This window comes from Buteo buteo, chromosome 17 (assembly GCF_964188355.1).
Source record: "Buteo buteo chromosome 17, bButBut1.hap1.1, whole genome shotgun sequence".
Taxonomy (NCBI): Eukaryota; Metazoa; Chordata; class Aves; order Accipitriformes; family Accipitridae; genus Buteo; species Buteo buteo.
This window is the reverse complement of record NC_134187.1, coordinates 27,977,404-28,001,732: the sequence shown is the minus strand read 5'-3', so window position 1 is coordinate 28,001,732 and position 24,329 is coordinate 27,977,404. Positions and strand designations below refer to the sequence as shown.

Genomic DNA, 24,329 nt, shown 5'->3' with positions numbered 1-24,329 from the left:
CCCCACATCCCCCAACACCCCACAGTCCCCCCTCCAGCACCCCACAGAGCCCCCCCACCCCACAGAGCCCCCCCAGCACCCCACGTCCCCCAGCACCCCACAGAGCCCCCACACCCCACAGAGCCCCCCCAGCATCCCATTTCCCCCAGCACCCCATAGAGCCCCCCCAGCACCCCATGTCCCCAATACCCCACAGACCCCCCCAGCACCCCACAGAGCCCCCCCATGTCCCCCAATACCCCACAGACCCCCCCCAGCACCCCACAGAGCCCCCCCATGTCCCCCAACACCCCACAGACCCCCTAGCACCCCATGTCCCCCAACACCCCACAGACCCCCCCAGCACCCCACGTCCCCCAACACCCCACAGACCCCCCCAGCACCCCACAGAGCCCCCCCCACCCCACAGAGCCCCCCCAGCACCCCACGTCCCCCACCACCCCACAGAGCCCCCCCAGCACCCCACAGACCCCCCCAGCACCCCATGTCCCCCAGGTGGGAACCCAGGTGTCCAGGACTGGGGGTGGGGGGGTGTCCGGGAGAGGGGGGGGGGGGGGACACGACACCCAGGGGAGCACCCACCAGCACTGATGTGCCCCCCCCCACACCAGGGGACCCCCAGGAGCAGCTGGTCCGACATTTCCTCATCGAAACGGGCCCCCGGGGTGTCAAGATCAAGGGGTCCCAGGACGAGCCCCACTTCGGTGAGTATTGGGGGTCGGGGGGGGGGATTGTTAGGGTGGGGGGGTGTGGGGGGGTCCCTGACACCCCCCCCTCCGCAGGGAGCCTGCCGGCGCTGGTGCTGCAGCACTCCATCACCCCCATCTCCCTGCCCTGCGCCCTCCGCATCCCCAGCAAAGGTAGGTGACCCCCCCCCAAAACCGTGGTGACCCCCCCATGTCACACAACACCCCCCCCTCCCCACCCAGCACCCTGCGGTTGACCCCCCCACAACCATTCCACCTCACCCCCCCCCATTCCCCTTCCCAACTGAAATGGGGACCCAGCCCCCGGCCCACCAGCCCCCCCTCCATCCCAATTTCCCCCCCCCCCCAGCCCTGGGGTGGGGGGGGCGCAGGGGCCCCAGCCTGTGTGTGTCCCCCCCCCACCCCAGACCCCCTGGAGGAGAGCCTGGACGTGCCCGTGCCCCCCAACATGAGCACGGCCGCCGACCTGCTGCGCCAGGGAGCAGGTGGGTGCTGGGGTGGGGGGCACTGGGATTGGGAGTACTGGGATTGGGAGTACTGGGATTGGGAGTACTGGGATAGGGGCACTGGGATGGGGGGGGCACTGGAATTGGGAGTACTGGGATTGGGAGTACTGGGATAGGGGCACTGGGATTGGGAGTACTGGGATAGGGATTACTGGGATGGGGCACTGGGATTGGGAGTACTGGGATAGGGATTACTGGGATGGGGCACTGGGATTGGGAGTACTGGGATAGGGGCACTGGGATGGGGGGGCACTGGGATTGGGAGTACTGGGATAGGGATTACTGGGAATGGGAGTACTGGGATAGGGATTACTGGGATGGGGCACTGGGATTGGGAGTACTGGGATAGGGATTACTGGGAATGGGAGTACTGGGATAGGGGCACTGGGGTGGGGCATCAGAATTGAGGCACTGGAATGGGGGGCACTGGGATTGGGAGTACTGGGATTGGAGGGCACTGGGACTGGAAGTACTGGGATAGGGGTACTGGGATGGGGGGGCACTGGGATTGGGAGTACTGGGATAGAGGCACTGGGGGGGGCGTGCTGGGATGGGGACATCAGGATTGGGAGCACTGGGATGGAGAATAGTGGCAGGCACTGGGGGGGGGGCATTGGGATTGGGAACAGGGGGATGGGGGGACTGGGAGCACTGGGATGGGGGGCCTGGACAAGGGGGGGGGCACTGGGAGGGGGTGCAGGGCTGTGCCCATCACCCCAGTGTCCCAGGGGTGGGGGGGGGCTGTGTCCCCAGTTCACAGGCTGGGGAGGGGGGGGCCACAGCAGGGCTGTACCCCAGTTTAGGGGGGGGGGGCACAGCAGGCCGGCCCCCCCCCCAGCGCTGCCCCCCCCCAGCCTGCAGCGTGCTCTACCTGGGCTCGGTGGAGACGGAGTCGCTGACGGGGCCGCAGGCGGTGGCCAAGGCGGTGGGCACGGTCCTGGGGGGCACCCCGCGCCCCCCCCCCGCCTGCACCGTCCACTTCAAGGTGTCAGCGCAGGGCATCACCCTCACCGACAGCCAGCGCAAGTGAGTGACCCCCCCCGGCACCCACAGCCCCCCCCCGGGCTGCTAATGGCCCTCGGGGGGGGACCCTGGACCCCCCTCCTAGCATTCCCCCCCACCCCGCTCCATTGATCAAGGGGGGGGGGCTCGACCACCCCCCCCAGCATCACACCCCCCCCCAGTATCATCATCTGGGGGGGCCCTGGACCCCCTCCCAGCATCCCCCCCCCCCTTGCCACCCCCACCCCAGTGTCCCAGCCCCACATACCATCCACCATGGGGGTCCCAAACCCCGTGTCACACCCCCCCCCCCCCCGGGTACCATCATCGGGGGGGGGGGGTCCCAAACCCCCATCCCACCATCACCCCCCCCCCACTCACCCCATTTCCCCCCCCCAGGCTCTTCTTCCGCCGTCATTACCCCGTCAGCAACGTCACCTACTGCAGCACAGACCCCGAGGACCGCAGGTGATTGGGGGGGGGCACAGATGTGGGGGGGGCACACACACACACACGAGGGGGGGCATCTGGCTAATTAGCACTCCGCTAACGACACCCTCCCACAGGTGGGCGAATCCAGATGGCACCACTTCTAAGTAAGTACCACACGGGACCCCCCCATGGTGGGGGGGACAGTGCTGGTATATGTGTCGTTCCCCCCCCCCAACCACAGCTCTGCCCCCCCCCCCAGGATTTTTGGCTTCGTGGCCAAAAAGGCGGGGGGGCCGGGGGGGAACGCCTGCCACCTCTTTGCCGAGCTGGACCCCGAGCAGCCTGCCTCCGCCATCGTCACCTTCATCACCAAGGTCATGCTGGGCACCCACCGCAAGTGAGGGACCCCCCCCGGGACCCCCCCCCGCCCTCGCTGGGGGTGGGGGGCACTGCTGACCCCCCCCACCCCAGTGCTGGGGGGCAGCAGCCAGGCAGGGGGGCTGACGCCCAGCAGCGTGGACAGAGATGAGGGGGGTGTAGGGGGGGGGGTTGTAGGAGGACCCCAGGGAAGCCCCCCCCCCAATTGTGGGGGGGTGAGGGGGGGCCGGGCACCAATAAAGCAAAGTCTATTTTTGTCTAAGAAAGGATTTATATGAGCTTTAGTCAGACGTCTCTAATATATATATATATTATATAAGGGGGGGGCGCGGAGCTGTATGGGGGGGGCGCGGACCCCCCCCTCCTTGTCCGACCATGTGCAAATGCCAACGGAGAAACCAAAACCGTCTCGCAGGCTCCTTTTTTCTGCGCCGGCTTGGCTTGGGGGGGGGGGGCCAGCCCAGCCCATGCCCCCCCCCCACACCCCCCAGCATGGGGGGGGTCCCGGGGTGGGGGCGCAGCCCCCCTGGGGTGGGTGGGGGGGTCCCAGGGGGGGTTTACATTCACAAGGTGGGGGGACAGCAACACCATGGATTTGGGGAGGGAGGAAGGAAACGGAATGTACCCTTAACTCTGCCCCCCCGCCAGCCAGGGACCCCCCACACACGCACGGGGGGGGGCAGTGGGATGACGGGGGGGTCCCGCAGCTGCACAAAGGGGCACCCACAGGTGGCGAGGGCAGGTTTGGGCCCCCCAGTAACACAGAGAGGGGGGGAACCCACTGCCAGGCAAAAGGCCTTAAAGTGCACAGGGGGTGTTGGGGGGGGCGGTGCCCGGCAGGGTGGGGGGCCCCCCCGTGCCCCCCCCCCCCACCCTAACCACTGAGGGGGTGCAGGTCGACCTTGACCTTCTCGCCGCTGCTGAGCATCCCGACGGTGGGGAAGTACCCCCCCGGCGGCACCACCGCCTCCTTCTTGCCGATGATCTTCCCGTTGCGGGTGAAGAACACCTGGGGGGGGCACATACAGATGGGGGGGGACGACACACATTAGGGGGTGTCAGGGCATTCCCCCCCCCCCCCCAAATCCATGGAGGGGAAGGGGTCGATGCCCCCAGCCCAGCGCTGATGGACGCCAGGAGGAGCCACTGCAAAAAGGCCCCCAATACCGGGGGTGAGGGGGGCTCAATCCTGCCCCCCCCCGGGGGGGTGCTGTGCTCTTACCACCACCTTCTTGCCCTCGTGCTCCTGCTCCATCTCCTCGCCGTCGTCTTCCTCCTCCTCCTCTTCCTCCTCCTGGTGCAGGTACATCACGTTCCTGACGGGTTTGGGCTTCACCTCCGCAGTGTCGCAGGTGTCGTCGCTGTCACCTGGGCACGGGGGGGGGGGGGACGGGGACGACACACGATGGTGGTTCTGCTGTGCCCCCCCCCCCCCTCCACGGGATGTTCAGCCCCACGGGGGGGGGTCCCTGGCTCCCCCCAGCCGGTACCTTCGCTGTCCAAGATGTAGTCGCGGGGGAACATGATGCCGCAGCCCATGATGTCGCCCTTGTAGCAGCGGGGGCCGAAGGGGTCCCCCACCCCGCTGCCGTGGAAGATCTTCCCGTCGTCTGGGGAGGGAGGGGGGGGAGGTGTCACAGGACCCCCCCCCCCCGCAGCGCTGGGACCCCTCCCCATTACCACCCCATGGGGCTGCACCCCACCAAGAGGGGGTGACGGGGGACAAACCGGTGGGAAGGAACGTGCTGCCAGGAGGAAGATGAAGGCTGGGGGGGGGGGGCAGGGAGCAGCATCCTGGGGGGGGGCACCAGAATCGGGCCTGTGTAGTGTTTTGGGGCAGCGGGGGGGGGACACAGGGTGGGTGAGAGCAAGCACAACCAGTACAACAGACCCAAACCCCTGGGGAGGCTGGGAAAGGGGGGCGGGGGGGGGATGAGGATGACACCCCCCCCCACATCCCAGGGTGGGGGTGCTGGACCCCAAACGCCACTGGGGGGGGGGGGGAAGGTCAACACCTTTAGGGGGGGTCCCCATGTTTGGGGGGGGACTCACCCGCATGATACGCCACCGAGCCCCTGCTCCAGCCGGGATGCCGGTTTTTCGGGTAATCCTGCACAAAGAGGAGGAAGAAGAGAAGGATGAAGGCTCGGGGAGGGGGCAGCCCAGGGCCCCCCCCCCCCCGGCGCCCCTCACCTTGCGGGCCAGCCCCAGGGCGATGTAGCATTTCTCGCCGGGGTCCACGATCTCCACCTCGAAGTAGTGGCTGCGGGTGCTGAGGGGGCGACGCGCCTGCGCCAGCCCCACGTCCACGATGCTCTTCCCTTTACCCACGTACTCCAGCAGCTGCGGGGGGGGGCACACAACACCCAGGGATTGGGGGGGGGGGGCTCACACCCCCACACCCCACCATCAGCAGTGTGAAGAGGGGGGGAGGTGGGCTCAGGTTGAATGGCGGGGGGGGGGGGGGTGTTGGTGGTGTCCTAAAGCTGGGGGGGGGCAGCCCAAACCTGGGGGGGGCAGCCCAAACCTGGGGGGGGATGACACCCCAAACCTAGGGAGGGGGTCACAAATCTGGAAGACGACACCCTAAAACTGGAGGGTGTCCCAAACCTGGAGAATGACACCCCAAAGTGAGGAGGGGGGGGCAAACCTTGCAGGGGGGACACCCCAATCCTGAGGGGGTGCAGCGTCCCAAACCTGGGGGGGCGGGCGTCCTAAGCCTGAGGGGACACCCCAAACCTGGGGGGGGGGGCATCATGCTCCCAGCCCCCAAGAACAGGCAACACCCCAAAGGGGTGCAGGGCCGGGGGGGGACAGGGACAGCCTTCAGCCCCCCACCCCAGCAGCAGTGCTGGGGATGGGGGGGGCGGGAAGGGGCCCCCCCGGTCCGCGATGCCGGGAAGTGGGTGGGAGCTCCCCGGGGGGGGGCCGGGGCTGTTTACGCTGCTGAGGTCGGCCTGGGCCTGCGCCCACATTCCTGCCCACCCCCGGCTTGGGGGGGGGGGGGGGGGGGAACGGAAAAAAACCCTTTAGGAACCACAAAACATCCCCTTTTCCCCTCAAAGCTACCAGGGAAGGGGGGTCTGGGGGGCTTGGCTAGGTGGGGGGGGCTTGGCATGGGGTGTGTGTGTCCCCCCCCAGCACCCCACTGCAGCTGTGGCGGGGGCCACAGCCCCCGGCCAAGCTCCGGGAGGGAACGGCCAAAAAAATGCGGAGGAGAATGAAAATGAAACAAGTTGGTGGCTGAATGGGGCTGGGGGGGGGGAATGACAGGAGGGTCCTGGGCATTGCTGGGGAACCACCCCCCCCCCCGTGAGAAACAGGGAAACTGAGGCACAGGGTGTGTGTGGGGGGGGGGGTGACCAAGGCACTGGAGGGGGGGGAAACTGAGGCACATCTCAGGGGAGACCCACTCCCACAACAGCCAGGGACGAGGCTCCAGGCACCCCCGACCCCCCCAAGCTTTGGGGGGGGGGGGCCCAGCTCCACCCCCCCCGCTGCAGTTAGCGCCAGCATTGTTCGACGGCAGCGGGTGGCACTGGAGCCGGCGGGGAGGACGGAGAGGGGGACCACGAGGCTGGGAGCAAGCGGGGGCTGCTGCGGGGGGGGGGGCGTGATGGAAAATAGCCCCCGGCGCCAAGCTGCAAACCCTTAAAACTCGGGGGGGGGGGGGGGGGGGCGGGTTGGGGCTGTGGGTTTGCTTTCGCAAAGGGTAGGGGGGGCCCTGCCGAGCTGCCTGCCCCCCGCAGCGAGCACAGCCCGGCCCTCCACCGCCTTGCGAAAGCGATGGGGCCCCCCCAGACCCCCCCAAAGCAGGGGTGACGGCAGCGACACGGCCAGCTCCTGCGCGGGGTGCTCTGCCACGATTTTGGGGATCCCACTGAGGTGGGGGGGAATCCACCAGGGGAAGGGTCCTGAGCCCCTGGTTGACGAGGGAAATCAGAGCAAGAGCTGCGGCCGATCATTGATTCTGGGGGAAAACAGCTCCTTTTTGGGACTCGCTGCAGGACTTGGGGTTTCACCTCTCCCCAGCACAGCCCTGCTCACGCTCGCACCCCAAAAGCCCCTCTCCTGAGCCCCCTAAATCCCGACACCCCCCAAAAAGGGCTTCGTGCCAACGCTGGGGAACCCAGGACGCGCGGTGGTGGCCGCGTACCCGCCTTGGTCCCCCGTCAATAACGCAGGGGGATGCCAGGGCCTGGCATAGGGGCTGGGGGGGGCAGCTCCTCTAAAGGACCCCCCAGCCCCCCACTCCCCCTCTAACCTGGGGGCGGGGGGCAGCACTCACCGTGCCGCAGACCTTCACGTCGTGCAGCCGCCCCCACTCCTCCTCGTAGCTGTCCACCATCATGGCGCTGTCGTCCTCCTCCGTCCCCAGCTCGGCGTGGAGGTGCAGCCGCACCTCCTCTCCCAGCGAGTGCATCCCCACCGCCGGGAAAAGCCCCTCGGGGGACAGCGGCATGATGGTGGAACCCACCTGCGGGTTTGGGAGGGGGGGGACATGGGGTGGGGGTCAGGTCGTGGCTCCGGGGGGGGGGGGGGTGAAGGCGAAGAAGAGGGTGGGGGGGGGTCTCACCCTCTTCCCGTTTTTGGTGAAGAAGATCTGGGCTGTCTGCACCTCGAAGGAGACCAGCTCGATGCCGCAGCCGATGCGATCCCCGGAGCTGCACTTGGTGCCGAACTGCCGCCCCTTGGCTCTGCCGCTGTACAGCCTGGGGGGGGCCCGGGGAGGGGGCTGAGCACGGGGGTGACAGCAAAAAGGGGGTGGCCGGACCCCTTCCCTTGTCCCCAGGCCACTCCAGAGGCCACAAGCATCCCCCAAACCCGCTCCCCAGTGGCAGACCAGGTCCCGACAGCCCCCCCCCCCCCCGGGTCCCAGCAGCCCCCCCAGGTCCCAGTGACCCCCCCACTCACTTCCCGTCATCGGCATGGTACGCTACGGAGTCGGGCAGCCAGCCGGGCTGGTGGTCCAGGCTGTAGTACTGTGGCACGAGGCCGACGGCGATGGTGCCCCGCACCCCGCTGTCCACGATGGACACCTGGGGGGTGACGCCGAGAAAGCCCGTCAGCACAGCGGGCGCTGCGGGGGGGGGGGGGGCACTCAGCCATTCCCCCCCTCCAAAAAATCTGGTGGAGGAGCTCCCCCTCCCTGGGGGTGAGGTTTCACCTCAAAGTAGTTGTTGTCCCTGGTGAGGGGCCGCGGTGCCACGTAGCAGCCGACCTCGCCGGAGTTCCCGTGATAACTGGGGGGGGGGGGAACAAACCACAGGTGACTGTCACCCATGCTGACGGGCACCCACGACCCCCCCGCATGGGTGCAGCCCCCTCCCCGTCCCATACCTGAGCGTGTCGCCGTCCACCAGGATGTGCTTGGCGCGCTCCTGGTAGCGGACGGCCCGAACCTCCCGGATCTCCCGGATCCGCCGGCGCCAGTTCAGGAACCTGTAGTGCAGGTTCAGGTCATCCATGGCGAGGGGAAACCTGCGGGGGGGGGCGGCAGTCAGGGCCCCCAGGGACCCCCCCCGGCCCGTGGGCCCCCTCCCTGCCCCTGTCCCCCCTTCGCCATTGCTGTGTGTCCCCCCCCAGCTCCCCCATAACCATCTCCTCCCACCAGCTCCTCATCCCTGCCCCCCCACACCCACCACCCTACACATGGGCCCCCACACCCTTACAACTGCCCCCCCCACCGCCTCACCCCACACCCAGACCCCCCCCAAAGCGTGTTGCTCCCCCATACCCCACTCCCCCCTGCCCACCCCCCCCCCATATACCCACAACCGAGCCCCCCATACCAGGCCCACCCCCAACCGCAGAACCGGGTCGCCCCCACACCGGGCCCCCCCCACACCCAGGGTTCCCTCCAGCCCCACAACCCCCCACCCCACCCCGATACCGGGACCCCCATATCGGGACCCCCCCCAGCCCCACAACCGCCCCCTCCCCCATACCGGGACCCCCGTACCGGGACCCCCCCCCCCACCCAGGCCCCCTCCCAGCCCCACAACCGGCCCCCCCGCCCTCACCGGCCCGGCCCCGCCCGCCCCCTCCATGGGCTCCGCGCTCCGGCCGCTCCCGGCTCCGGCCCCGCCGCCCTCACTCACATCCGGGGCCCCGCGCTTCCTCCTCCGTCTCCTCCTCCTCCCGCCCCGACGCGCCTTTCGGCCAATCGCCGCCCGACGCGCCTCGACCGACGGCTCGTTAGGCCAATCGGAAGGCCGGAGGAGAGGGTGGGGGGCGGAGCCCGCCGGGGGGTGGGAGGAGGTCACATGACCCCGCGGGCCCTGGCTGGGACCGGGAGGGTGAGGGCGAGAGAGCGCCCCCTGGGGCGGGGGCGGGGAACAGCGCGGTGTGGACCGGGGATACCGGGGGGGCTGGGGATACTGGGGGGGGACTGGGGATACTGGGGGGGGACTGGGGACACTCGGGGGACTGGGGATGCTGGGGGGGAATGGGGGGACTGGGGTGTGCACTGGGGACACTGGGAGGACTGGGGAGACTGGAGATACTGGGGGGACTGGGGTGTGCACTGGGGAGACTGGGGGGGACTGGGGAGACTCGGGGGGGGGACGACTGGGGTTTGCACTGAGGGCAACTGGGGAGACTGGGGGGGGGACTGGGACATGGCCCTGGGGGGCACTGGGGCCACTGGGGCACCGCCCTGGGCTCCGTACTGGGGCCACCGGGGCCGGGCTCCGGGGCGTCGCGCTGAGGGCGCTGAGCGTGCCCTGCGGGGGGGACTGGGCTGTACTGGGAGCGCTGGGGGCCACCGGGCGATGGACTCGGGGGCGGCAGGGGGGTCCCGGGTGGGGGGGGGGGCTGGGTGATGCTGGGGGGGGGGGGGGGGGCTTGCTGCCCGGGGACCGGTCCCCCCCCGTGAACCCCGAGCCCGGTGCCCCCCCCCCCCCCCGGCGTGTCCCCCCCCCCCGGTGTCCGGCCCCCCCCCCATCCCGGGGCCGGGGGCACCTGGCGGGGCGGCCCGGGGGGGGTTGGGGGGGGCGGACGCCGTTACTTAAGGACGGCGGCGGGGCCGGGCGCGGGCAGAGCGGGAGGCGGCGGGGACCGCTCCGGTGCGGTCCCGGTGCGGTCCCGGTCCCGGTCCCGGTCCCGGTCCCGGTCCCGGTGCCGGTGCCGCCATGCGGGCGGGCTACCGGCTGATGCTGCTGGTGCTGCTGACGGAGGCGGCTCCGGTTGCCGGTAACGGCGGTGAGGAAACGGAGGGACCGGTCCCGGGAACGGTGCCGGGAACGGTCCCGGGACCGGCGACGGTCTCCTCCCCCCGCGGTCCCGGGGAACCGTGCGGGGTTTACACACCGGGCTGTGCCCGGGGGCTCCGGTGCATCCCCCGGCCCGGGGAACGCGCCCCGCTCCGCGCTCTCCTCCGGGGCACCGGGCTCTGCCGCCCCCTCCGTGCCCGCCCCGCCGGTACCGGAGCCCCCGCAGGTGAGAGCGGGGGGGGGGACGACACCGGGAGACACCCCCCCCCCCCCCACGGGGTCGGTGCGGGGGGGGGGGGGGCTGTTCGGGAGCGATGGGGACACCGGGGCACCCCCGGGGAGCAGGCGGTGGACGCCAACCGGGACTGGGGGGGGGGCACCGGGGGGGGGGTCCTGGGCACCGGGGGGGGGTCGCGGAGCTTCACCCGGTGTCACCCCCGGGGTGCGGGAGGGAGCTGGGGGGGGGACACACACGAATCCCGGGGGATCCCGGTATACGGGGGGGGGTGGGGGGGGCGAATCCCGGTATACGTTGGGGGCGGGGGTTGGGGGACCCCCACCCGCGGGAACGGGGGGGTCCGACGTGGGGGGGGGGTAGAAATGAGGGGGGGAACCCCCATATCCTGCGGGGGGGGCTGGAAAGGGGGGGGACCCCCATATCCTGCGGGGGGGGACCCCCATATCCTGCGGGGGGGGACACTAGGAGAGGGGGGCTCCCATATCCCTGGGGCGTGGGACCCCCATATGGGGGGGGTGCTGGGAAGAGAGGGGGGACCCCCAAATCCCGGGGGGGGGACCCCCAAATCCCGGGGGGGGGGCGGGAGGGGCCCGTAGGGGCCCCTCTCAGTGGCGGCGGGCGGGATTGCAAGGGGGGGGATTTTTTTGGGGGGGGGGCACCCACTGAGTCCTGACCCCCCCCCCCCACAGGGGACAGCCCTCAGGAGGGGTCCCCCCCCACGCCGCCCCCCCCGGCTGACGGCAAGGAGGAGCTGGAAACGGTGGGTGCTGGGGGGGGGGGGGGGGGTCGCTACCGGGGTGGAGGGGGGCCGGGGGTGAGACCTTCCCCCCGCCCCACCTCCGTGACCCCCCCCCACGCCCCCCCCCCCCCCCGCAGGCTCCGTGCCGGGGGCATTTGGCCGCCGTCCTGCAGGAGCTGCGGGCCGGGCTGTACCGCACCGCCTCCGCCATCTTCCTCCCCAACTGCGACACCCGCGGCTTCTACCGCCCCAAGCAGGTGGGGGGGGGCACGGGGGGGGTCGGCAGAGGAAGAAGTAGGAGCTGCCGTGCCTCAGTTTCCCCGCGTGGGGTGGGCTGGGGGGGAGGGAGAGCATTCAAGGACACGCACACACACCCCCGTGCCTCAGTTTCCCCATGTTGGGGGGGAGTGGGGGGGGGTACGCTAATGTCTCGACTTCCCACCACCACCTCCCGTGCCTCAGTTTCCCCAGGGTGGGGGGGGGGCTGGGGGAGTAGACCATCCTGGGGTCCCCCCGTGCCTCAGTTTCCCTGTGTCGGGGGAAGCAGAGCACAGGGGACCCCAATATCCCCCCCGCGTGCCTCAGTTTCCCCAGACCATGAAGCTCAGTTTCCCCTGGGTGGGGGGTCCGGGGGGGGTAGAGTGTCCACACCCATCCCCCCGTGCCTCAGTTTCCCCGTGTCGGGGGCAGTAGAGCACAGGGGACCCCAATATCCCGCCCCCTCCCGTGACTCAGTTTCCCCAGACCATGAAGCCGAGTTTTGGGGGGGGGGGGTCCCCCGTGCCTCAGTTTCCCTATGTCGAGGGGAGTAGAGCACAGGGGACCCCAATATCCCGCCCCCCCCGTGCCTCAGTTTCCCCTGGGTGGGGGGGTCCGGGTGGGTAGAGTGTCCACGCCCATCCCCCCCAGTGCCTCAGTTTCCCCAGCCCACGACGCCCAGCGGGCAGCAGCATCTGGGGCCTCAGTTTCCCCTTGCTGGGTGCTTCGGAGGGCAGAGCCCCCCCAAGACCTCCCGGGGGGTCGGGGGGGGCCCCCCCCTCACCCCAATTCCCGCCCCCCCCGCAGTGCCGGGCCTCCCAGGGGCTGAAGCGCGGGCAGTGCTGGTGCGTGGACCGGAGGGGGCACCCGCTGGCGGGCACCGAGGGGCAGGGGGGAGCCCCCCGCTGCCCCCCCACCTGAGGGGGCCCGGGGCTGGGACCCCCAAATACAGCGTGACGTGGGGAAGGGGGCTCCCGCTGTCTCTGTCTCGAGGGGGGGACACCCCAAAAGTGGGCTCAGCTCCCTCCTTCCCGCACTTTCGGGGTGCACGGACCCCCCCGGCTTGTCCCAGCTTTGCCCCCTCGCTGCCCCCCACCCCCTCGCTGCCCCTGCACCCTGAAACTGCCCCCAGGACCCCCAGAACTGCCCCAATCCCCCCCCCCAAGAGCTGTCCCTACACCCTGAAACTGCCCCAAGCCACGCCCCTCACCGCCCCAAGCCACGCCCCACCCCTCAGCCACGCCCCCACCCCGGGCCGACCCAAACCACGCCCCCTCCCTAAATCACGCGTCAATTGCCCCGGCCCCGCCCCGCCCACCGCCCTGGCGGGAAGCCGGAGGCCACGCCCCGCACGGGAGCGGCGCGGAGCGCGGTGAGGGGCTGCGGGGGGACGCGGGTGGCGGCACCGGGGGGGGGGGGGGGGGCCGGGCCGATGGTGGGCACCCGGGGGGGGTGGGGGGTCGGGGGGATCCGGCGCCGTGGTGGGCTGGGGGGACAGCGGGCCCCGCGGTGGGTTGGGGGCTGTGGGATGGCATCAGGGTGAGCCGGGCACCGGGCAGGTTGGGGGGGGGGGGGCACCGGGGTGACCTGGTCCCACGGCAGGCTGGGGGGCACTGGGGACAGCAGGGTGACCCAGCCCCACAGCCAACCTGTGGGGCACGGGGCTGACCCAGCCCCACGGCAGGCTGGGGGGCTATGAGGACAGCAGGGTGACCCGGCACCATGGCTGGGTGGGAGTATGGGGTGGCATCAGGGTGACCCAAGCACCGGGAAGGCTGGGGCGGGGGGCACCAGGGTGACCTGGTCCCATGGCAGGCTGGGGGGCACCAGGCTGACCCAGCCCCGCGGCAGGCTGGGGGGCACCAGGCTGACCCGGCCCCACGGCAGGCTGGGGGGCACCAGGCTGACCCGGCCTCACAACAGGCTGGGGGGCACCAGGGACAGCAGAGTGACCCAGCCCCACGGCAGGCTGTGGGGCAGGGGGCTGACCCGGCCCCCCGGCAGGCGGCGGGGCTGACGGAGCCCCCCGAGGCGCCATGTCTCGGGGCGAGCGGGAGACGCTGCTGGCGCTGCAGCGGGCGCTGACGGAGGAGCAGTTCCGGACCCTCAAGTACCTGCTGGAGGAGCGGCTGCCCCTGGCCGAACTGCGCCCCGCCACCCGCCCCGACCTCTGCAGCCTCCTGCTCCAGCGCTTCCCCGGGCAGGCCCTGCGCATCACCGCCGACCTCCTCCGGCAGATCCACCGCCACGACCTCATCCGCCTCCACCAGCTCCCCGGCGCGGAGGAGAACGAGGAACCCGGGGAGAAGGGGGAGGCCGGCGGCCCCTCGGCTCCGTCGGGACGCGGGGAGGAGGATGCGGGACGTCAGCCCGTCTCGCTGCCGGCCGCGTCCTCCCCTCTCTCCCTGCGTCCCCGGCGCTTGACGGAGAAGGATCTGATCCAGATCGCCCAAAAACTGGGCAAAGAGTGGCAGGAGGTGGGAATCGGGTACCTGGGGCTGGAGAGGAGCCGCCTGGACCAGATTCGGGAGGATAACCCCCGCAACGTCGTCATGCAGAGCTTCGAGATGCTGCGGGAGTGGCGGCGGCGGGAGAAGCAGGAAGCCACGGCCCCGCGCCTCTACGCCTGCCTGGCCCCCGCCAGCCTGGACCCCGAGGTGCTCGACCTCCTCCAGAGCTTCCAGGGGGACTGAGGGAGGCGGGGGGGCTGCCTGCTTCCTGCCCACCCAACCCCCCGCCGCCCTTTTTTGCGGGGTTTTAATACTGAAGAGGGAACAGTAAAAATGTTTTTATTCCACCTGTGTGGGATGTTCTTGGGGTCGGGCGCCGAGCCCTGCCCGCCTTTATTCCGAATTTAAGGTGGGACGCAGGAGCCGGGAGGAACGCTGGGCTCTGCTCCTCTTCCTCAGGGCTAGGGGGGGGTCTCTGGGCAGAGGGTAAGGGGTCTAAGGGGGCCCCCCTGGGGTCCTCACAAATCCTGTCCCAGCCTCTCGATCTCATCCAGGAAGAAATCCAAGTCGTCCTTGGTGACGGCGGGGTTGGTGACGATCTGGCGGAAGAAGTTGACCCTGGCGCCGTGGGGCTGGTAGCCCACCATCATGGACCCCTTCCTCATCATCCGCTCCTTGATGGCGGGAGCCACCTGTGCCGTGGGGGAGACCCCGTCACCGTGGGGCTGCAGTTGGGGGGGGATGGTGGAATTTGGGAGGGGGTGGGGGGTTTTTTTGGTGGGGCAGAACGGCCGGCTCCTGTGCTCACCTTCCCCAACCTCGGCCAGTAATCCGGGGAGCCCTCCCTGCCCCGCAGGCTGGGGGGCACGAACCAGAAGCAGAGGTTGATGAACTCTGGCTGTGGGAGGAAGAGGAGGAGGAAAGGGATCACGGTCCTTCACGGAAACCCAGACCCTGGTGGGGGGCACCAGTTTGCCCCCGATCCCCATTTTGGGACTGCCCCGGGGATTTAAACCTCAGGACAGAGCTCAGGGCAGGTGGCTCCTCTCGCCAGGGCTTGGCAATGCCTTAGGGTGTTATTAAGGGGGGAGAAACAACGTAAAACACCCCCCCGGGCTGCGGTTCGGCACACGGCAGAGCCCAGGCGATGAGCCGTACCTCCAGCACCAGCTGGAAGCCGTCCCTCCTCTTCACCTCCTCGGCCAGGTACCTAGGGAGGAAGGAGAGCGTGAAGCCCCAGGATTGGGGGGGGGGGGCCCGGTGTGTGTCCCCCCACTCCAGCGCTCACCGGGTGTAGGCGAAGGCCCGCTCGACGCGGCGCGCCAGCCCCTCGGTCCCGGCGGCTTTCCAGAGGAGCCAGAGCTTGAGGCAGTCCACCCGGCGGCCGCACTGCAGGGTCTTGTCCCCCGTGTCGTAGGTGACGTCGTAAAATTTATCGGGTTGGAAGAGGTACGTGGCGCCGGCGCCGTGGCAGCGCTGGAGGAGGCCCTGGGGGAGACGGCGGTCAGCCCCCCAACCGGCGTGGTGTGGGGCAGACCCACAGAGGGGAAGGGGCTGTGGGACTTACAGAGGTGTCGCGGAGCAGGAAGGCCGAACATTGCAAACCCACTGTCAGCATCTTGTGGGGGTTCCAGGCCACAGAGTCAGCCCTGCGGGAGAGGAGAGTTTTGAGGGGGGACAGCGAGCCCCCAGCGTGGGGAGAGGGGGGTCCCCAAGTCCTTAAACGGGGAGTTTTGAGCCTGTTTTGTGGGGAGCTCAGAGTCGGAGAGGGTCACTCACCTCTCGATGCCAGTCAGGAGGTGCCGGTGTTTGCCGGAGAGCAGGGCGCTGCCGCCCCAGGCTGCCTGCTGGGCAGGGAGAGGGGTGTCAGAGCTGGCGCCGGCAGGAAGAGGGGGTCCCAAGGGGGCACGTGCATGTGTCCCCCCTTCAGCCCCAGATATTTCCCCCTGTTACTCACATCCACGTGGAACCAGAGGCCGTGGCGCTGGCAGACGTCGGCGATGCCGTCCAGCGGGTCGAAGGCGCCCAGGACGGTGGTGCCGCAGGTGGCACAGACGAAGAAAGGCTTGGCGCCCTGTGGGCGGACAAGGGGACGGTGGGATGGGGCAGGGGCTGGTGGGATGGGGCAGGCTCTTTCACGGACGGCTCTGCCCCAGCACTGGACCCAGCACCCCACGGACGCTCCCCTCTGTCCCCCACCCCGCCTCACCTCAGCTTTCGCCCTCTGGATCTCCTTCTCCAGCTCCTCAGGGATCATCTTCCCCCTGAGGGATGGGGAGAGAAACAAAATGGAAGCAGGGACGGGCTGGGGAAGCAGGGCTGGCAGAGCCCAGCTGGGATCAGCTCCGGCACTCACCTCTCATCGGTGCTGACCAGGTGGACGTTGTCGGTGCCGATGCCCAGGAAAGCAGCTCCTTTCTGGATGGAGTAGTGGCTCTGAGCGGGGAGAAGATGGGGGTCAGATTTGGGGGAGGGGGGGGCTGGTCCCAAACCCCATCCCCTTCCCGTCTCCCCGCCCCGGGGCTGGCAGACCCTGCTCCGCACCTCCCGGGAGGTGAAGAGGGCCAGGCGCGGCAGAGCCCAGCTGCCCTTCTGCCGGCTCTCTGGGAAGCGGTGGAACCGGGCCACGTTCATGGCATACATGTTGGAGATGGAGCCTCCTGCCAGGGGACAGGGACACCCGCGTCACAGCTGGGGACGGTGCTGAGCCACCACCAGGGTCACAGGTGGGGACGGGGACAGGGACAAGCCACAGGCGGGACCGGGAGGGATCTGGGTACCTGGGCAGAAGATGCCGTCGCCACTGCTCCAGCCCACCAGCTCCCGCAGCTTGGCCAGCACCACCTCCTCCATCAGCACGAACACGGGGGCGATCTCGTAGGTGTATCTACAGGGGGGCATGACACCCGTGGGGGTGGCACCACTCCCCCCCACCTCTTCCAGGCTCCCCAAAACCTCAGCACCCCAAAATACCCCTGCTTAGGGCCAGCCCCCCCCCCCCATTTTCGGGCACGTACTGGCTGGTGTTGAGGGCCTCGGTGATCAGGCGACCTGCCAGTGCGTGGTGGTCCAGGCCAGAGAAGAGCTGGTTGAAGAAGCGAGGGTGACCTGGGTGGGGGTGAGACGGGGGCAGCGTCAGGGGCAGGGGGACAGGAGCCACCCCCTTGACCCCTTCCTCATGGGATCCCTGTCACCGTGGGGACTCATGCCCTAGGGACACTGCCACAAGAGGGCGACTGTCACCCGCGGGAGCAGGGCCACCTCTGGAGCCGTGTGTGGGACGGGGACACGAGTGGGACCATGCGGGACCCATGAGCCCAGGACAGCATCTGTCTGGGGTGGGGAGGCAGCCTTGCCAGACTGGGACCACTGGGAGCAGCTGGGGCTGAACCGGGGAGCAGAGGGGCTGAATGGGGAGCAGCTGGGGCTGAACTGGGGAGCAGAGGGGCTGAACTGGGAGGAGTGGGCTGAACCGGGAGCAGCGGGGCTCACAGGTTTTGACGCTGTAGCGGATGACGTCCCGGCAGCGCTCCAGTAGCCGCTCCGGCAGCTCCCCGCTGCTCCGCAGCTCCAGGTCCAGCAGCTCCCGCAGCTCCTGGGGCTCCTTCCAGTCACAGACCTGCGGGGAAGGGGGGAACAGGATTCGGCCCCGGTCAGGCAGGGACCCCCGCTCCGTCCCCACCACCTCGCTGGGGGCCTCTGGGTCTCACCCACCTTTTCGGTCACATCCGTCCCCTTCCGCACGGCTTCATCCAGCAGGACCTGGAAGGCTTCCCGCAGGAATTCCTCCCCGGCTGCTTTATCCAAGCCGGGACGCTCCAGCCAGCTGCTCTCCGCCATCACGCCGGTCCTGGCCACCTCATCCACAGCGGGGCAGCCACGGGACGGCCGTCACCCCCCACCACGGGCCGGGAGGGACCCCCCAGCCTTCCCACCCTGCGTGGGGATCGGCGGAGCGTGCCGGCCAGGAAGCGTGCCAGGATGAGGTGCTCCCGGCTCGCCCTCACCTCGTGCAGGCAGGGATTATCCTCTCGGCCACGTCGTCGCAGAGGGACAAGGGACAAAGTACGCGGTGGCGAAGAGCGGCTCTTAAAGACGCACCTGGGGGGCCGGGGCGGGGGGGGGGGGGGGGGGGCTTCCCCAAAGTAGTGCCCCCATCCCAGTGGGGCTCTGGGAGCCAGGCGGCATGCAGGCAGGGTGGAGCAGCGGGGACGGTGCCTCCAGGGCGCTGAGGGGAGAGGGGAGGGAAGCACAGTTAGCAGAGAGCAGCCATCCCCGATGTCCCCCCCCACCCCGTGCCCGTGCACCCCGCCGGGCCTGGGGTCGTCACCGAGAGCACCAGGCAGTCAGCGGGAGGCAGGGGGACAGGGACGTGGCTTTCGCCCTTTGTGGGGGGGGGAACCCAGCGCTGCCACCGGCCCCAGTGCCAGGGCTGCCCAGCCGGGAGGGGACACGGGGCCACCGGGAGCCCCCAGCCAGGGACAGGCCTGTCCCCAGCAGTGAGGGAGGATGGGGAGACCCTATTTGCCCCCCCCAAGCCCCCCCGGCCACGGCCTCAAGCCACGGGGAGGGACAGGAGCTGCCCTAGGGGGCCAGTGAGGTGGGGGGGGACAGGAAGGAGGGGACCAACCCCCCCGAGGGAGTCACAGGGGGATGGGGGTCCCCCCAAGGGGGTCGTGGGGGGGCGGGGGGGGGCTGTGTGTGTAAAAACTCCCCCCAGGGGCAACGAGGGGGGGCAGGGCCTATCCCAGGGGGGAGGCAGGGGAGCAATAACGTACAGGCGGTTCCCCCCGGGGCAACCAGGGCGGTCAGCGGAGGGGGGGGGGGCTCAGGCCCGGACCCGGACCCGGGCCCACCGCCGGACCAGGCCGCGCCGTCCCGCGTTACCCCGGCAACAGCCCCGACCCTAAGATGGCGTCGCAGGCGGCGGCGTCACGGCGCGGCGTCGCGCATGCGCGGCGGTGCGCACGGCCCTTCCCCCTCCCCACACACTTCCTGCCGCTCCCCCGCCGGAAGCGCTGGCGCGGCGGTGGCAGGGGGAGGGCGGGTGTTTCCGGTTCCGGGTCGGCGGCGGCGGCCGAGGAAGGGGGGGGGCGCTGGGGCCGCGGCTGTTTGTAAACTTGTCGGTGCGGCGGGCGGCGCGGAGCGGAGCGCGGAGGGGCCGCGGCAGGTACGGACCCGCTCCTTCCCGCCGGCACGGAGCTCCCCGGGAGGGAGGGAGAAAGGGAGGACGGGCGGTATCGGGCTCACGGCCCGGCCCGGCCTAGCGGGGGCCGCCCGCGCGTCTCACCGGGCCCGGCCGCCGCCGCCGCTTCAGCCCCGCCCCTCCCGGGCGGCACCGGGGAGGGGGGGAGGGGGAAGCGGGGGGGGGCGGCGGGAGGGGGTGGGGGGGAAATGGCCGGGCGGGCCCAGCCCGCAGGCGCGGTACGCCCCTACCGGGAGGGGCGGCCCCTCCCCCCGCGGGGTCACCCCTCTGCCCCCGGTGTGACACCCCCCCTCCCCCCACTGTGTGATCCCCCCCCCCTCCCCCGGTGCCCGCCCCGGGAGCCCCGGTGTCATCCCGCCCCTGACACAGGATCACAATCCCCCTCCCCGGGACCACCCCCCCCCCCCGCCCTGGGACCCCCCGCCTTGGCACACCCCTCACACACGCACAGGGTGACCCCCACCGGGATCATCCCCAGCCCCCGACATGTCACCCCGCCCTGGGACACCAGCACCCTTGTCACACAGGGTCAGCCCCCCAGGATCCCCCTATCCCCATGTCACCTCACCCTAGGACACCCCCCCCTGCACACTCCAGGGTCACGCACACCCCCAGGACCCCCCCGTGCATCCTCATGGTCATTCACCCCCACCTTGGGACACCCCCCACGCACTCCAAGGTCCCCCTCCCCCAGTGTCACCCCCTGCCCCCCCCATGCCATCATCCCCACCCGTGTCACCCCCTCACCCCAGAGCCACCCCCCCACCTCCTATCCCCCACACCCAAATCGACCCTGTGGGGGGGTCTGGCTGGGGCTCAGCAGGGACAGGGACACCCCCCCCCCCCAAACCTTGGGGCCGGTCGCCCCCCCCCCCCATCCCGGGGGGGGCCCTCCCCCCCCATAACCATCCCCTCCCTCCCCGCAGGCGAAGACCGGCACCGGCACCGGCACCGGCAGCGGCAGCAGCGTTGTCCCCGCGGGGAGCCGGCTCCCACCCCGGGCAGGGGGGGGCGGGGGGGGGAAGGGAGGGGAGATGTCCCCTCTCTAAGAAGCGTTACAGGCAGCTGCCCGTCCTGCCTAACCCTGCCTAACCCTGCCAGCCCCCCCCGGGGTTGAGGAGGAAGCGCCTCACCGCACCCGCGGCGCCGGGGCAAAGATGTCGGCAAAGTGGAGGGTACTGGACGAGCCCGGCAAAAAAAAAAAAAAAATGATTAACTGAACCCACCTTTCTAACCGTTAAAAAAATTCTTTTCCTGGGCGAGAATTAAGGCTAAAGAATTGTTACAATCCGTTTGTCGAGGACAGACAGACAGACACAAGATGGCTCAGGTAATGAGCCCCAATTTTCCCACCCGTTCCCCAAGATCCGAAGCCGAGAAGCGTGGGGAGGGGGGGGAGAGCGCTCGGCCCGGCAGCTCCCTCCCCGCTGGGGCGGTGGGTGCCGGCGCGGGCCCCCCCCCCCGTCACCCCGTCACCCTCCCCGTCCCAGGTCCTTTCCGGAGCCGGCAGAGCTTTTCCCGGCCGCCGTTCCAGGGATCATCCGAACTCTCCCGATAGCCGTTAGGTCCTCGGCGGGCCTCACGAAAAGGGGGTTTGGGGAGGGGGGGGGGGGTCTCGTGCCTCCCCCCCCTCCCCCTCTTATTTTATCGCTCGGTCGAAGGCGTCCGGTCTCCGTCCCCCTCGCAAGGGTTTGGTTTTTGGTTTTGGTTCGTTTGAGGGGCCGGGGGGGGTTGGTTCGCCCCGGCGGTGCCTGCAGCTGGGCCGCCTCTCCCCCCTCTCCCGGCAGGCGAGCCTCCTGGCCTGCGAGGGCCTCTCCGGCGTCTGCCTGGTGCCGACGGTGGCCAGCAAGAAGATGATGCCGAAACAGAGCTCGAAACAAGGCGAGAGCAGGGAGAGGGGGAGCAGCCCCGACGTGCTGGTACGGCCGCTCCCCGCTGCGGGGAGGGCTCGGGGGCACGGCGGGCGCTGCAATTCCGTTCTCTCCTCCTTTCGTTTGCTTTTTCCTTCTTGCATTTGGATTTTCCCTCCTTTCGCTCGTTTTTTCCCTCCTTTCGCTCGTTTTTTCCCTCCTTCCATTTGATTTTCTCCTTTAACTTGACTTTCTCCTCCTTTAATTTTGCTTTCTCCTTTAATTCCGCTTTGTCCGCCTTTAATTCGATTTTTTTTTTCCTTTTTTAACATCATTTTCTCCTCCTCTAATCTGATTTTTTTGAGGCTCTCCGTCAGGACGGCGAGAAATCCCGCAGTCGCAAAGAGGAGGAAACAGCCGAGGCCTCGCAGCCGAAAAAATCCATTAAAAAGGCAGGTCGTGGGACCCCGATTTCACGGGACGGAGGGGCGGGGGGGGGGGGGGGTCCTGGGGCAGGAACAGGCGCGACTGACCCAGTCCTCCCTCCCCGTGCCAGCGCCGCAAGCGGGTGGCCGGCGCCGAGGGACCCAGCCGCTCCTCCCGGAGAGGATCCCGCCTCGGCAGCCAGGTTTGCCGCCGTGGAGGAGGAGGAGGAGGAGGAGGAAGATTTCCCAAACTCCGGCAGGCGCAGGACGGCCGGGGGGGGGCTCTGGGGGGCGGATTTGCCCCCCCCCCCGCTGACGGGGGTTCTCTGCTCTGCAGGTGGTGGTGATCGAGCAGAACGGCTCCTTCCAGCTGAGGATCCCCAAAAACTTCATCTGCGAGCACTGCTTCGGCGCCTTCCGCAGCAGCTACCACCTCAAGAGACACATCCTCATCCACACCGGTAACGGCGGCCAACACCCCACCTCCCACCCCCCTAACGAGCGCCGGGCTGCCTTAATTAAACACCCGGCTCCCCCCTAATTATGTATCGTGGCCCCCCCCCCGGTTCCTTCCAGGCGAGAAGCCCTTCGAGTGCGACGTGTGCGACATGCGCTTCATCCAGAAATATCACCTGGAGCGTCACAAGCGCGTCCACAGCGGGGAGAAACCCTACCAGTGCGAGCGCTGCATGCAGGTACCGCCCCAGGGGAGCCAGGATCCGGCCGGGATCCGCTCCCTAGGGATCCGGACAGGGCTGGAGGGGTGAGAACACCCCCCCCCCCAGGGCTCATAACCGCCCCCCTCCCCAACCTCTGCCACAGAGCTTCTCCAGGACAGACCGGCTGCTGAGACACAAACGAATGTGCCAAGGTTGCCAAACCAAGACCCCCGACTCGCAGCTGCTGCTCTAGGAGCCGAGCTGAGCCCCGGCATCGGCCGGGAACGCCGACGGCAGCTCCGGGGGTGGTTGTTTTTCCTTCCTCCCCCCCCCCCCCTTCCTTCCTCCTCCTCCCTTTCTCCTGGGTTTTCGCCCCTGTTCCAGCTCCCCGCGGCGGGGACGGGGAAGAGCCGGCCGCTCGCCCGGACTTTCAGCTGACAGCGCTGTCCGTAACTCGAAGATGATCTGGAAAAACCTTCCCCCGACCGGCAGAAACCGCAGGCAGCTGCCTCTAAACCTGCCTCTTATTTCCCCCCCCCCCGTTTTATTCCCGAGTCCCGCCCTCCCCCTCTCAGGAAAGGCTTGGAGCCCCAAGCCGGCCTAAAGCAGAGCAAAACCGGGACGCCTCCAGCCCCGACCGCTTCCTTTCGGCCGCCGGACGGGCTCGCGCAGGCGCTCGGCTCTCAGGTAGGAGGGTCTCGCAGGGAGGAACCGTGTCTAACCCCCTTTTTTTTTGTTGTTTTTTGAGAAAAAAGAGGAAAAACAAGCGTTGGTGGGGCTGCAGCGGCTGTCGGCTGTGGAGGGGGGGGCCGTCCCAGCGGCGAGCTCTGCGGTGCTTCCCTTTTCCTTTTGAGTTTCTTCATTGGTTTTTTGTTGTTGTTGTTTTCTTCTCCTTTCCGCGCGCGTTTTGGGGCCGTTGCCTTTGCTCGCCTCCACCCCCGGCTCCAGTGGGGGGGCCGGGGCTGTGACGCACCTGGGGGGGGTGCTGAGGTGAGACGGAGCCTCACCCAAAAACGGGCCGTTTGCTGGAAAACCCCGATGCTGAGGGGAAGACCCTTGACCTGAACAGCCCTGGAGCCTCGGGGGGGGGCAAGGAGTGGCCGTGGAGAGACCCCCCCCCCCAGCTCCCAGCCCTCCTCCCTGCTGGGGAGGGGGGGGTCACCCCTGCTTGCCCCCACGCCGCATTTCGGGGATGCCGGAGAAGAGTCGGGCTCTTTGGGGACAGTCCTGGAGACGCCGACAGTGCCTGGCTGCCCCCCCAGCCCCTCCTGCGACCCCCCCCAAAGCACAGACTGCTCTGCAAGCAGGTCCTGGACGCTGTGCCGTCCCGCGTCGAACGCTTCCATGCTGGGGGGGGGGGCAAAGGGGCCGAATTTGGCTGCTGCTCCCCCCCCTTGCCCCAAAGTCATCATTTTTGCGCCCTGTTCCTCTTTCTGGCGCTGCCTGGAACTGGGGTCGGTACCGAATGCGGCTGCGGGGGGGGCGGTTGTGCCGTCTCTGTTGATACCACGTCGGGACACCCCAACGGACAGGAGAGACCCCACTCCCCCCCATTTTGGGACCCCCCCCCCCAGCTGCGCTGCAAGAAGAGCTTCGGCTGGGGCAGCTCCTGGCAGGGGGCTGCAGGCAGGAGCTGAGACCCCCCCTCGCCTGACTCTGTCCCCATCGGCCTTTTGCGTCTCTGGGATTTGGGGGGGGTGGGAGGGCCAGGCCGGGTTTTTGGGAGCTCGGGGGGGGGGGGGGGGTCAGACCCTGCCCCAGCGTGGGAAAGCCGGGGGGGGCTGACTAAATCCGGGAGTGAAACCGGCAGCACCGAGGTTTCACCGTCTGCACCGGTGAGGGCAAAAGTGCAGCGGCCGCATCCAGACACCCCCCCCGGCCCCCCCCCCCCCCCCAAACCCAGGGAGGGGGCACAGGGGCCCCCCGCCCCCCCCCCCAGCTTCATTTTTGGGGGGTGTTTTTTTGTTGTTTTTTTTGGGTTTAATACATTTATTTTGCTATGGGGGAAGGGAAGGGGGGGGCGGGGGGGGTCAGGGTGCGGCCCCGGGGCGGGGGGGGTGGGGGGGTGTCAGGGTGCGGCCCCGGGGCTGACCCTGTGTCACTTTTAAACTGTAGTTTTTTTCTAAGCCGTCCCCAGCGTGTCCCCCCCCCCCCCAACTCCCACCCCCGCAGCGTCGGTCCCTGTCCCCCCCGCCCCAGCCTTTAGGGTTTATTTAAATAAAAACTCGTCGGGTTTTTTCTTTTTTAACCCAGGCTCCACTTCTT

The 24,329-nt window shown here is 69.3% G+C and overlaps 5 protein-coding genes across 12 annotated transcripts in view; 3 read left to right on the top strand and 2 right to left on the bottom strand.

The window, feature by feature from the left end:
• Nucleotides 1–3,282, top strand: part of TNS2 (tensin 2) — a 21,934-nt gene extending 18,652 nt beyond the window's left edge. Inside the window, exons 22-29 of the mRNA XM_075049856.1 lie at nucleotides 247–278; nucleotides 612–704; nucleotides 783–860; nucleotides 1,115–1,192; nucleotides 2,068–2,239; nucleotides 2,615–2,683; nucleotides 2,782–2,811; nucleotides 2,907–3,282. Of these exons, the coding sequence (XP_074905957.1) occupies nucleotides 247–278; nucleotides 612–704; nucleotides 783–860; nucleotides 1,115–1,192; nucleotides 2,068–2,239; nucleotides 2,615–2,683; nucleotides 2,782–2,811; nucleotides 2,907–3,048 (694 nt within the window). The 3' untranslated portion in view covers nucleotides 3,049–3,282. The remainder of the gene's footprint in view (nucleotides 1–246; nucleotides 279–611; nucleotides 705–782; nucleotides 861–1,114; nucleotides 1,193–2,067; nucleotides 2,240–2,614; nucleotides 2,684–2,781; nucleotides 2,812–2,906) is intronic.
• Nucleotides 3,283–3,384: 102 nt separating this feature from the next.
• On the bottom strand, nucleotides 3,385–9,149 carry SPRYD3 (SPRY domain containing 3). 2 transcript variants are annotated; one of them, XM_075049369.1, is made up of 11 exons: nucleotides 9,127–9,149; nucleotides 8,366–8,506; nucleotides 8,193–8,268; nucleotides 7,940–8,064; nucleotides 7,602–7,737; nucleotides 7,314–7,502; nucleotides 5,219–5,368; nucleotides 5,078–5,135; nucleotides 4,516–4,635; nucleotides 4,248–4,393; nucleotides 3,385–4,034 (listed from the first exon to the last, which is right to left on the bottom strand). In XM_075049369.1, coding segments are annotated over exons 1-11 (1,278 nt in total). In that variant the 5' UTR covers nucleotides 9,129–9,149; the 3' UTR covers nucleotides 3,385–3,899. The 2 variants fall into 2 exon arrangements, with proteins under 2 accessions (XP_074905470.1, XP_074905471.1); XM_075049370.1 differs by having other exon boundaries at nucleotides 3,386–4,034; nucleotides 9,049–9,136.
• A 1,009-nt stretch (nucleotides 9,150–10,158) lies between these two features.
• IGFBP6 (insulin like growth factor binding protein 6) lies at nucleotides 10,159–14,271 on the top strand. Its single transcript, XM_075049855.1, has 3 exons — nucleotides 10,159–10,465; nucleotides 11,354–11,473; nucleotides 13,479–14,271. Exons 1-3 carry the CDS (start codon nucleotides 10,159–10,161, stop codon nucleotides 14,165–14,167), a joined length of 1,116 nt encoding a protein of 371 aa, XP_074905956.1. The 3' UTR covers nucleotides 14,168–14,271.
• On the bottom strand, nucleotides 14,262–17,828 carry CSAD (cysteine sulfinic acid decarboxylase). 2 transcript variants are annotated; one of them, XM_075049367.1, is made up of 14 exons: nucleotides 17,639–17,828; nucleotides 17,417–17,543; nucleotides 16,942–17,032; nucleotides 16,705–16,811; nucleotides 16,469–16,584; nucleotides 16,281–16,360; nucleotides 16,134–16,188; nucleotides 15,882–15,998; nucleotides 15,704–15,771; nucleotides 15,492–15,573; nucleotides 15,213–15,412; nucleotides 15,083–15,134; nucleotides 14,733–14,822; nucleotides 14,262–14,616 (listed from the first exon to the last, which is right to left on the bottom strand). In XM_075049367.1, exons 1-14 carry the CDS (start codon nucleotides 17,762–17,764, stop codon nucleotides 14,443–14,445), a joined length of 1,485 nt encoding a protein of 494 aa, XP_074905468.1. In that variant the 5' UTR covers nucleotides 17,765–17,828; the 3' UTR covers nucleotides 14,262–14,442. The 2 variants fall into 2 exon arrangements, with proteins under 2 accessions (XP_074905468.1, XP_074905469.1); XM_075049368.1 differs by having other exon boundaries at nucleotides 14,264–14,616; nucleotides 15,704–15,768.
• Nucleotides 17,453–24,310, top strand: ZNF740 (zinc finger protein 740). Of its 6 annotated transcripts, none has more exons than XM_075049373.1 (8): nucleotides 17,848–17,989; nucleotides 20,057–20,305; nucleotides 20,918–21,049; nucleotides 21,346–21,432; nucleotides 21,537–21,608; nucleotides 21,743–21,866; nucleotides 21,982–22,100; nucleotides 22,228–24,310. In XM_075049373.1, exons 2-8 carry the CDS (start codon nucleotides 20,288–20,290, stop codon nucleotides 22,315–22,317), a joined length of 642 nt encoding a protein of 213 aa, XP_074905474.1. In that variant the 5' UTR covers nucleotides 17,848–17,989; nucleotides 20,057–20,287; the 3' UTR covers nucleotides 22,318–24,310. The 6 variants fall into 6 exon arrangements, with proteins under 6 accessions (XP_074905475.1, XP_074905474.1, XP_074905473.1 ...); XM_075049372.1 differs by lacking the exon at nucleotides 17,848–17,989 and adding an exon at nucleotides 18,970–19,094; XM_075049375.1 differs by lacking the exon at nucleotides 17,848–17,989 and adding an exon at nucleotides 18,970–19,094 and having other exon boundaries at nucleotides 20,057–20,460.
• The last annotated feature ends 19 nt before the right edge of the window (nucleotides 24,311–24,329 follow it).